Source organism: Rhinoraja longicauda, chromosome 8 (assembly GCF_053455715.1).
Source record: "Rhinoraja longicauda isolate Sanriku21f chromosome 8, sRhiLon1.1, whole genome shotgun sequence".
Classification (NCBI taxonomy): domain Eukaryota; kingdom Metazoa; phylum Chordata; class Chondrichthyes; order Rajiformes; family Arhynchobatidae; genus Rhinoraja; species Rhinoraja longicauda.
In genome coordinates this window covers 13032117-13044120 of record NC_135960.1, presented here as the reverse complement: position 1 = coordinate 13044120, position 12004 = coordinate 13032117, and the positions used below count along the sequence as shown (strand labels likewise).

Sequence of the window (12004 nt, the reverse complement as noted above, 5' to 3'; positions counted from 1 at the left end):
GGGGAGAATGCAGGAGAATGGGGTTGAGAGGGAAAGATAGATCAGCCATGATTGCATGGCAAAGTAACTTGATGGGCCAAATGACCTAAGTCTGCTCTTAGAATTTCTGAAATTATAAACTTATGAATCTCCAGAATGTTTTCAAACAACTTATCCACCTTTCAAATTGAATTGGTCTTCAGAATCGTTTCTGCGCCCAAGCATTTAGTCATCTATTCTAATAATTCCTCAATTTTTTTTCATTCTTTTGAAATATTTTGGGATGATTTTACTAAATTAAGATTACTATATAAATGGAAATTGTCATTTTATATATTTACATCATCAGTGTCGAAGATTATACTAACTAATCAGCAACACAACATCAATATAAGACTTCAAATAGATATCTACTAGAACCGAGAATATTTCTTCAAGAGAACCAATGGGATTCAAATAAAATTATCCAGTGTGTTTGCTGATTCAATGTGCACGATCTATGACTTGCACTTGTTATTACTGTTTCATTCCCAGTCCTCTCCCTCCTTAGAGTTCTCAAATTAAACATTAAGGATTTTCTCGTTTTCATTTTACATAAGGTTTATTTTTCCAACAATGATGTTGAATTTTGCAACAGGTAATCATAATCTTATAGGTGGCTAAACTAAACTCCAGATAGCATTTGCAAAAAAGTCCCAATTTATAACATAAAGCTTTTGATAAAATTGAAAGTAATTTGGTTGTATCACTCACTAATGAGGGTTTAAAATTCTGCTGGTTGCATCAGATTTGTTTTTGATACAAAGCACCATTTGTTTTTTAAATTGGACCATTCCTGGGTGAGATTTGAGAATCAGCACTTCAAGCCCTCTACTTTCTCTCAAGAGAGGAGATGAAACAAAGGATGCATATTATTTATTTGGTTGCCATGCAGCAGAACCACTCAGTGAATATTCTGGTGCCTGAGAATCACTAGCGTGCTTGAACACTAAAATGTAAATCTCATATTACGTCTATGTAAATAAACAGAAGCATAAATATGAACAATTAGGTAAAGAGTGTATTAAGCAACTCCAGAAATGAATTCCACTATAACATGTAACACCGTGACTCGATGTATCCCTCTGTCTGCCGTTACCTTCAAGTTAGATGAGGTTCTCTGGTTTAATAAGGAACAATGATGAATGATGGTGAACAATTAAACAGTAAACAGGCGAGCAGGCTAGGAATTCAGTGGTGAGTAACTCACCTCCTAACTCCTCAAAGCTTGAACATCATCTACAAGGCTCATGTTAGGAGTGTGAAGGAATACTCTCCACTTGCCTAGTTGGAGAATATTGGAGATATTGCGTCCAGAGGTCTCCAACATATATAGATGAGAAATGAAGTGATTGGTGTTGTTAAATGGTGCAGGAGTGCACAGCCAGACAGGACTAAGTGGGAGTAGGATGGAGAATTAAAGTGACAGGCAAATGAAAGAGAGACACTGTAGACAATGTTCTTCAAAGCAGTCACCCAATCCATCTCTGGGTTCTCGAACTAGTAAATACTGAATGTAATATATTAGATTGGAGGAAGTACAGGTGAAATTTTGGTTCATGAGAAAGACAGTTTGAGTTGCTGAATGTGGGGAATGGAAGAGGAAAAAGGATAGATGTTGCATTTCCTGCATGAGAAATTACCCTCAGAAGGACAGAATTGGGTAGAAGAATGAATGGTCCCTTTGAAATCCTGAGGGAGCAGGATGGATCTGTTGGTGGACCTTGATGAAGATAGAGAAAAATTGCAAAGGGTGATCTATGAATACAGACATATGGTATAGGAGGTTAGGAACAGGGGAATTCAATCCTTGAAGAAAGTGTATGAGAGCAGAGGCAGGCAAAATAGATGAGATGCCTTCAAAAGCTCTGTCTACTGTAGTGGCAGGGAAGCCAAGGCTCAAGAAGGAGGAAGCTACCTCAGAGGCACCCATTGGAGCAAATACGAAGAAGATGGAGGAACTGGGAGAATGGAATGGAGTCCTTACAGAAGGCGAGGTGAGAAGAAGAATAGTCATGATAACTTTTGGAGTCTTTAAACAAACAGCTAAGAGTCATTTAGATAGCACCACATATTATTTTGAAAGAGTTCACAACAGAATAAGGGAACTTGTGTAGATATAACATATGCATGTAAAGGTTGTACAGTGGCACTAATTTGCTCATGTTTACACACAAGTTGACACAAAAGGAGCTAAAGTAGCCTAATTGGCCATTAAGTTACCATTATTTCAATTGCACATTATTAGCATGACAATATAAATAATTTTGTTATCAAGATTCCGAGTCATCATAGTATTATCTAACTGAAAGTTTAATTTTTATTTCCGCAGTTTAAAAAAATCAAAAACGTAATTCTGAACTACCATTTAGCCAAGACCATAGTATTAAATGATTTCCCCCATTACAACAAGTCAGCTGACCTTATGCTCAGAACATTAATGCTTTTACAAATACCTCGAGGCTAGCAGAACAGGGAAATTTGTCACATTTTTGATAGATTAATACCATCTTTGAACTTTCTGGTCAAAAGTCTCATTCCTTTCACAAAAAAATGAATCATGTTTCCTCCTCATGCTATGTAATTACTGTGAAGACAAATAGTTAAACTAATGCTTCATACTTCCAGATTATTACAAACTCATCATGATGCATAATGTGATCTAAACTACAATGACTTTTCCCCTCTGATCATTATCATTCATCATAAAAATGTGCTTGGTTGTCGACTGAAAATATATTTATAATTGAGTTTTTGATAATGTAGATGGTAATAAGAGCAGTGAGTAATAAACCCAGAAATCGATTGTTGTAAGAGATTACTTACAATTTATAAAAGCTCACAATTATACTAGAGCCTGGAAAATCCAGTGCATTGTAAAGAATAGTGTGATGGAATCATATTGATGCAGTGGAAAAACAATTATTTGGTCAATGCGCGACTGCATTAGAATTCAGTTATGACAAAGGCCTCGAGCTTCAGAGGCAAGTTACTGGATCCTGTACATTCTCACATTCCAAAATGTTCCACTACTTCCCCTTGCCTGTGGCCAGCAGGAGGCTTCAGACATACTTAGTACGTGCTGTTTGGGAGTGGTGTACTTTCAATGTTGACTTCTCAGCAAGGTAAGAGGGCTGAAATCAGCCCGGCATGTGCAATGGAGAGTTTAGGGGTTGGGTGATGGAAGGCATGAATCATTCTAGCACTTTTGTGATGACAAGGAGGAGATGAGCTAAGAATATGAGAGGCACGAAGTTCGAGGAGGCTGGCAGCACCACTTTCAGAGATGGGATCAAGACAGCCAGTATCACAGTTGAAGGAATGGGAGTTGTTCATGGGAAAGGGATCATGGCAGATCCAAGGTGGAAGTGGTGTCAAGATATCATGGATTGAAGTTGGTACCAATGGCAAAGACATATCTGTAGTTTGTAGGCTGGATCACCTGTCTTTCTACTTTAACACTACAGGAAATGTTAATGGCTAGGGGTAATACATCATCTGAGTGCTTTCTAAAAAAGAGAGCAAGTCTGTTCATTCCAAAGATATTGACTGAGCTGCTCAATTTCTGGACTTAAGTCATTTGTTGATTGTATAGATTCGACAGGATAATATAATTTTTGTTAAGTTATGATTTATATTGGAACATAAATGAATTGTCAGTGAATTATTTTTGAGGATTTTCGCTTCCAAATTCCCCTGAACTTTCATAATATACTTTACAGGTAGAATTCCACAGTATATTTTTGGGCTGGTAACTTGTCTCTGTATATGGAGTTGATTCATACTGGATTTCTTTCACATTGACATAAAGGGACTTTTCACATTGATATTTGGCACTTGGCCTTCATTTTGGCACTTTGGCCTTCATAAGTCAGAGCATTGAGGATAGACGTTGGGAGGTCATGTTGCAGTTGAAAAGACGCTGGTGAGACCGCATTTAGAATATTGTGTTCAATTCTGGGCACCATGTTATAGGAAAGATATTGTCAAGCTTGAAAGGGTTCAGAAAAGATTTAGGATGTTGCCAGGACTAGAGGGTGTGAGCTGTAGGGAGAGGTTGAGTAGGCTGAGTCTCTATTCCATGGAGCCTAGGAGATCTTATAGAGGTACACAAAATCATGAGAGGAATAGATCAGGTAGATGCACAGAGTCTTTTGCCCAGAGTAGGGGAATCAAGGACCAGAGGACATAAGGTTCAAGGCGAAGGGGAAAAGATTTAATAGGAATCCGAGGGGTAACTTTTTCATACAAAGGGTGGTGGGTCAATGGAACAAACTGCCAGAGGAGATAGTTGAGGCTGGGACTATCCCATCGTTTAAGAAACAGTTAGACAGGTACATGGATAGGACAGGTTTGGGGGGATATAGACCAAGCGCAGGCAAGTGGGATTAGTGTAGCTTGGACATTGTTGGCCGGTGTGTGCAAGTTGGGCCGAAGGGCCTGTTTCAACACTGTATCACTCTATGACTCTATGACCACTGACACTGCCGTCAATGAAAGTATTCGAAAGGATAGACTTATCCAACCTCTGATATTTGATATCAGAATAGAACACAAAGTGTTGGAATGACTCGGTGGGTCATGCAACGTCTCTGGAGGACATGAATAGCCGCCCTGACCCAAAACGTCGCCTATCTATGTTCTCCAGAGATGCTGCCTGGCCTGGTGAATTGCTCTGGCACATTGTGTCCTACGCAAGATTTCAGCATCTGCAATTCCTAGAGTCTACTGATATCAGAGTGCTTGATAACTGAAAAAAATTCTTACTGAGAGATATAAAATAGAATTGGTTGAATATAGTACAAAAAGGATAAAAGATGGTTTCCAATTTCTACTCTAAAAAACTAACTTACTGCTAACCGAGATTCTGTTCTTTATAAAGGGGCAGAATGTGAAGCAAAAATGGGCCATTCTTAGTCACGTGTGTGGCCAAAATGTGCGAAATTGTGGCATTCATCTCTTCTAATTCTGAAAGCATTACAGGTATATGTTTTGTACTGTATATATGACTTATATATGTTTATCAAGTGAAATTTTAATATGTTATATGCTGACAACTTTTGTCTAGGGTCAGAGGTCAAATATGACTGGTCACGCGAGTGACCGCACATGGTCACACACGTGGCCAGTCATATTTGACCTCTGACCCTAAACAAACATTGTCAGCATAACATATAAACATTTCACTTGATAAACTTCGACATATATAAGTCACATATACAGTACAAAATGATATACCTGTAATGCTTTCAGAATTAGATGTATTCCACAATTTTTCACATTTTTGGTCACACACGTGACTAAGAATGGCCCAAATAAAGAAAATGAATTGAAAGGTAGAGAAGCCGCAGAGAAAGGTGATCAGTAAAAAGGAAACTAAAGAGATATAGATATGTTGCGGTGCTGGCTCGAAGGGCCGCATGGCCTACTCCTGCACCTATTCTCTATTGTCTATTGTTAATAAAATTAGACAAAGACAAATGTGTGATCACATTTTCCATCTTCTTCACAGTGTCACATGGGATTCACTAGGTTATTTCCAAAATCAAGAATAAATCAACATTCTTTTCATATTAGTATTAGACAGATAATTCTTATGATTTTTCTAAAGCGTAATTTAAGTCCTCTGCTGATTAGATGTTGCACAATGGCTGCCATTCAATTTGACAAAATAATTATCCAGTCATTAACAATGACAGTGGAACAAAATGTTATGCCACTGATTTCTTTTTTGATTGTTACATGTCTCTTCATTTTTCGTCCATCATTATTTCTCCTGAATACTGAGGTAAAGATTCATGAATCCAGACACATGAAGGGTGGTGTAGGAGTACGAGTCAATCTGGACAATGGAAAATTACAAAGAACTCAATCCTCAGCCATCAGCAGCTTCTGAATAATAATTCAGTGAAGAAACTATAATTCATTTACTCTTCCTTTGTCCAGGGGTAAGAACGAGAGGACAAATGCAGCATCCTTGTTGCCATCCTGACCTTAGTCAGTCAATTCTTTGTGGTTCATGATTTAAATTTGAGATAATCCTGGTTTGTATAACTGAATGATTATTCATATTATTATAAAATTAATCATGAGCACTTCAATTTGTTCCCCTTTTTTCCACTTCACCTTCATCTTGTCTGTTTACAGATTTTTTCTTTTTTTTAAAGATATCTCCAATAAGATTATTTGTTTTTCTAACATATCACATCCAATTGGAATTCCAATTCCTCTCAGTCCCTCATGCTTTCCATTTTAAGTCTCCAATATGTTTGATCCTTATGATCAGGATCACGGTTTTGTCCATGGTTTACCAAATAATCTATTCTTGGCAAATCAGCACAGAACACTATTTAGAGTCATAGTCAATAGTACGGAAACAGGTCCTTCAGCCCAATCCACTCATACCAGTCAAGATGCAACATCTAAGCTAGTCCCATTTGCCTGCATTTAGCCTATATCCTTCTAAACCTTTCCTATCCATATACCTGTCCGAGTGTCTTTTGAATTTGGTTATTGTACCTGTCTCAACTTCCTTCTCTTGCAGCTCATTCCACACACCCATCCTGACTGCCCCCTCGGATTCCTATTAAATATTTTTCCTCTCACCTTAAACTGATGTCCTCTGGTTCTTGACTCCCTTACACTGGGTAAAAGATTCAGTGCATTCACCCTAATAATCCCCCTCATGATTTTATACACCTCTACAAGATCATTTCATAGCCGCCGGCACTCCAAGGAATAAAGTCCTAGCTTACCCAATCTCCCCTGATAGCTCAAGCGCTCGAGTCCTGGCAACATCCTAGTAAATCTTCTCTTTCTAGCTTTATGACATCCTTCCTGTAGCAAGGTGACCAAAACTGAACACAACATTCCAAATGCAGCCTCGCTAACATCATGGACAACTGTAACAAAATGTCCCAATTTCTGTACTTGGTACCCTGACCGATGAATGCCAATGTGCCAGAAGCCTTCTTTACCACCCTATCTACCTGAGACGCCACTTTCAGGGAACTGTGCACCAGTACTCCAAGATCCCTCTGCTCTACATTCACCGTGAAGGTCCTGCCCTGGCTTGACGTTCCAAAATGCAACACCTCCCACTCATCTTCATTTAACTCCATTGGCCATTCTTCAGTCCACTTTCCCAGATGATCAAGATCCTACTGTAATTTTTGATAACCATCTTCACTGTCTATGATAACATCTACTTTATTGTCGGCCGCAAACATCATGCCTTGCACATTGTCATCTAAATGGTGAATATAAACCACAAACAGCAATGGGCTCAACACAGTTCCCTGAGGCACACAACTGCTAGTAACTGGCCTCCAGTCCGAAAAACAACCTTCCACCACCTAGCAACACTTCCTTCAGTAATGGTAATCAGCATTGTCTTCTGGTATATTTTTGATTTGTTAATTTTTTCTTTCATATTTCTTTATCAAGACCTTAGAAAATCTTGTTCTGTTGATTGCATAACTTATTGTTTATTAGTTTGCACTTCTTAAGATATTCATCTCTTATAGTGCATATGTCAAAAACATTTCTCCCTATCTACAGCCTAAACTCTTCTATTTACTTACATGCTCACTTAACCTAATTAGCCCAATGGCATAAACATCATATTTTCCAATTTCAGGAAACTTACATTCCTAGTGTTCCTTCCCTACTCCCACCAATCCATCCAGGATCTCTCTCCCATTTTCCCCTTCCTCTTGTTATCTAGACTCATCACCCTCCCCCATCTAGTTGCATTTGCCATGTCCCTGTCCAGTTCCACATCTCCTACCACTAGGGTTGCCAACTGTTCCGTATTAGCCAGAACATCCCGTAATTTGGGCTAAATTTGTTTGTCCCGTACGGGACCATCCTTGTCCCATATTAGGTCCGGAGGGGCGCTGTAGGCCCAGACGCTGTAAGTCAGGGGTCGGCAACCTACGGCCCATGGGCCTATTCCGGCCCGCAGCCTGTTTTTGTACGGCCTGTGAGTTAATAATGATTTTTGCAGTTTTAAAAGGTTGAAAAACAATCAAAAGAAGAAAATTATTGGAACGCAGCCATGCGGAGGTGGGGGTGAGCTGCCAACGATCCGGCCACTCACAGGGGAAGCGGTGGCCCACTAGGCTGCGATACACCACCGACATTCACTGTAACCCTCCCACCCCCGGCTGCCTCCAACACGCGGACCGGAGTCCGGGCAAACGCAGACAGGATGGGCATTGCCCCTGATCACTGAGCCTCAGAGTTGGGAGGGAACGATGTTGACAGCAAGGAATAAAATGTGCCCACGTTTTTAATTTTACTTTCACGAGATCAGAGCTGTGCCTTCACTTGTCTAGCTGTTCAATATCGTTTTGCAGAACACAGAATGTAGAAACGAGGGACTACCAATGCTGGTTTTCAAAAAAAGACTCAAAGTGCTGGAGTACCTCAGCGGGTCAGGCAGCATCTGTGGAGAGCATGAATAGGTGATGTTTTGGGTCAGGAACAACACTTTTGCAGTGACACTATAGGTGTACTAAAAGAATACAATACACATCGACATTACCTGACTATTTGAGAACCAGATTAACTAATGCTCATTTACATAGTGTATTGCTTTTGGCATCAACAAATGTGAACCCCCAATATTGATAAGCTTTTAAACAGCAAAAAACATCAGGTTTCTCAATGATTTCTTAAATGTTTAAATTGAAACAAACTATTCCCTTTTTATGTGGACTTTCCACTTTTCAATAATGAATGTTTAAAATGTTTACATTGTAAAGTTTCTTGTATTTTTACAAATTAAAAATATTTTTAATAGAAATAAATTATGAATTAAATATGTTTTTAATCACAAATGGTGAACCTTGGTTAAGGACAAATTGTTTTATAAGTTTTAGCCTTTAATTTTTTTATGCAAAATATAATAAGTTGTGTTTTAATAAAATAAGTCTATTTTAATTTTTTTTAATGAAAACTAACCGGCCTGCTGCGTGTTCATTAATTCATGATGCGGCCCACAGTAACAAAAAGGTTGCCCACCCCTGGTGTAGGCTAACGGAGTTTGTTCGGGGAGCGAGGTCGAGTGTGTTCGCCTAACGGAGGTTGCTATGGGGGGGGGGGGGCGGAAGCATGTGGCCGCTGGCTGGGTGAGGTCATGTGGGGTGCGGGCGGTAACTCACCTTGTCCCATATTTGGGAGTTAGAAAGTTGGCAACCCTACTTAATGTCTTAACCCTCTCCCTTGGCTTCGTGTGTCCACCATCCCTCCTCATTTGGTTTCACCCATCACCATTCAGCCCTCCCTCTCAATTCCATTTACTGGTTACCTTTGGTCTGCAGTCTCAGCCCAGATGCAGGGTCTCAACCCAAAATGTCAACCATTCCTTTACTTCCACAATGGTTGCTTGATCCTATGAGTTCTTCCAGCAGTTTAGCTTCCTATAGGTTTGTTGGTGAGTCCCCTGGCCCTCAACATACAAGATCTTCCTTCTGATATTTATATTATTAATCAGGAATTGCACATCCATGTGAATGAATCTGCCAGCTCTCTGCCCCATGACAGCCATTGTGTCTGTTGTTGCCTTTTTGGCAGCCTTGGGGGAAATGCCTTTGAGGGCTGATACTTGTCACTGATTGCTGCACAACAATTTGTCAGGAGTTGGTTATGAACCTGACAGGAACCACACAAATCCGGCATTGTTTTATGCCACACATGATCTACCCTACAGCTAATTGCAAACTGGATCTTTAGGAGTACTTGGGTTTTGTTTTGGAAAGGCACAAGATGCTGGAATGACTCAAAAGGTCGGGCATAATCCTTGGAGAACACGGATAAGTGACAATTCGAGTTGGGATCCTTTTTGGACTCACTTGATTTTTTTTGCAGGGAATCTGTATGGGCGGTGAAAGCAGCCATGCTTTTACACGCAGAAGTAGGTGAACTCCATTAAAACGCAACCTGCTGGTGTAACTCAGCTGGTGAAATGGCTGGTGTAACCGCCATTTAGAACGGAGTCATCTCATGAGGAAGAACTTTTTCAGTCAGAGAGTGGTGAAGGTGTGGAATTCTCTGCCTCAGAAGGCAGTGGAGGTCAGTTCGTTGGATGCTTTCAAGAGAGAGCTGGATAGAGCTCTTAAGGATAGCGGAGTGAGGGGGTATCGGGAGAAGGCAGGAACGGGGTACTGATTGAGAGTGATCAGCCATGATCGCATTGAATGGCGGTGCTGGCTCGAAGGGCTGAATGGCCTACTCCTGCACCTATTGTCTATTGTCTATTGTCTATTGTGACGTTTCGGGTCGAGACCCTTTTTCAAACTGCTCAGGGTGAACTCTAACGCCTAGGCTTAACTCTGGTGGAGGTAAGGTTTACAAACACAGTACAATTTGAGGTTTGGCATGTGGTTAAGTGTAGAATGAAGGAAAGAAAATAATAATGACTTCAGAACCATGGTTCTCAAAACTCTCTTCTCAAAACTCTCTAAACACAATCTTGCCCGATGGTTAGAAATTGAGTTGGTTGGAAATTGAGATGGTTAGAAACTTTCCTTCATCGCCCAGGATCTAAATTAGACCCAGTTTGAAGAAAGGTCTCGACTCGAAACGTCACCAATTCCTTCTCTCCAGTGATGCTGTCTGCCCCGCTGAGTTACTGGAGCATTTTGTGTCTATCTTTGTTCGAAAGTCATCGTCGTTCATCAACAACCCGTTTATCATTGCGGCTTTCGACGATCACGACATTAAACGATGAATTAAATGCCTTCATTCTTTCTTTTCGCTTTGCATTTCCTTATCTAATCTTGTAGTACAACATTGAAAATTCGCAATATAGCTATGTGTTTATCATGTGTAAAGTACAGTTGACGTCTCATTTATCTAATATTCTAAAGCATGACATTTCTGTGCACCGTATCAACAAATTGTCAATCAAAGAAAGGCCACATAATCCAGTCGTAAATGCTTGGCATATTCTCCAAATTCTGAAAACAATCTTACCACAGAATTATATATTTTAAAGTATTTATTGCCGGTGAAAGAAATGGCGAAATTGTTTACATTTTAAAAAATAATATTTTTTGCTGTTGTCTGATAATGAGATTTACTGCATTATTCCGTGTGCATGGGATCATAGGTTTTCCGCAAGTTGTGTGGGTCTGAAGAAGAGTCCCGACCCGAAAAATCACCCATCCTTTTTGCTCCATAGATGCTACCTGACCCGCTGAGTTGCTCCAGCACTTTGCGTCTATCTTCGGTATAAAACAGCATCTACACGTGACTTTTCCACAATTTGATCCGTCTATTTTACCGGCTGATCCCTTCCATTCTTCATCAAACGTCGATATAAGTTCGTGACTTCAGTCCACGAACAGCAACTGCCCTTCATCACCCAAGAACTAAATTCATCTGATGGTACCCAAGCCAAACTTCTCCTACCTTTCACGTCCTGCGCTGGGCAGTCGCTGGGGAATTCCGCCTGCTCGGGTCTGCCGTCAATCACGAAGTAAATGATTTTAGTTGTAGCCATTGTCAGCGTGAGACGGAGAAAGTCGTTCAGGATGCTGCTGTACAGTGCGACTGAGTGCAGGGAAGAAACGTCAGCCGCTCTGTTCAGGCAGGGAGGTGAAAGCAATGGTCCTTCCCTCGGCAGTTAGAGTGGGCTGAGTAGAGAAGCGTTAACAATACCTTCTAACCATAAAGGACAGGCTGTGGGTTGGCTCGTTGTCACTGGGATGTGAGTCGAGCTAGTTCTGGGAAGGACAGCAACAATCTGCAAATGACAGACATCTGATGTAAAAACAGAAACCCCTCGGCAGATTAGACAGCATCTTAACTCACGTCTGCAGATGCTGCCTTACCTGCTGACAATTTCCAGCAGTTTGCGTTTCTATTGTGTGTAGGGATTGTGGGGAGAGAAAGGACATAAGGGATCATGACCTAAATAATAGAAAATGCAGGGAACCGCACTTACTTAATGCCCACTCTTTCTCCAATAACCACGAAC

At 40.4% G+C, this 12004-nt stretch overlaps 1 protein-coding gene across 1 annotated transcript in view; it reads right to left on the bottom strand.

Annotated features, from left to right (window-relative positions):
* Window positions 1-11745, bottom strand: part of LOC144596196 (high affinity cGMP-specific 3',5'-cyclic phosphodiesterase 9A) — a 55111-nt gene extending 43366 nt beyond the window's left edge. Inside the window, exon 1 of the mRNA XM_078404388.1 lies at window positions 11437-11745. Within this exon, the coding sequence (XP_078260514.1) occupies window positions 11437-11527 (91 nt within the window). The 5' untranslated portion in view covers window positions 11528-11745. The remainder of the gene's footprint in view (window positions 1-11436) is intronic.
* Window positions 11746-12004: the final 259 nt, after the last annotated feature.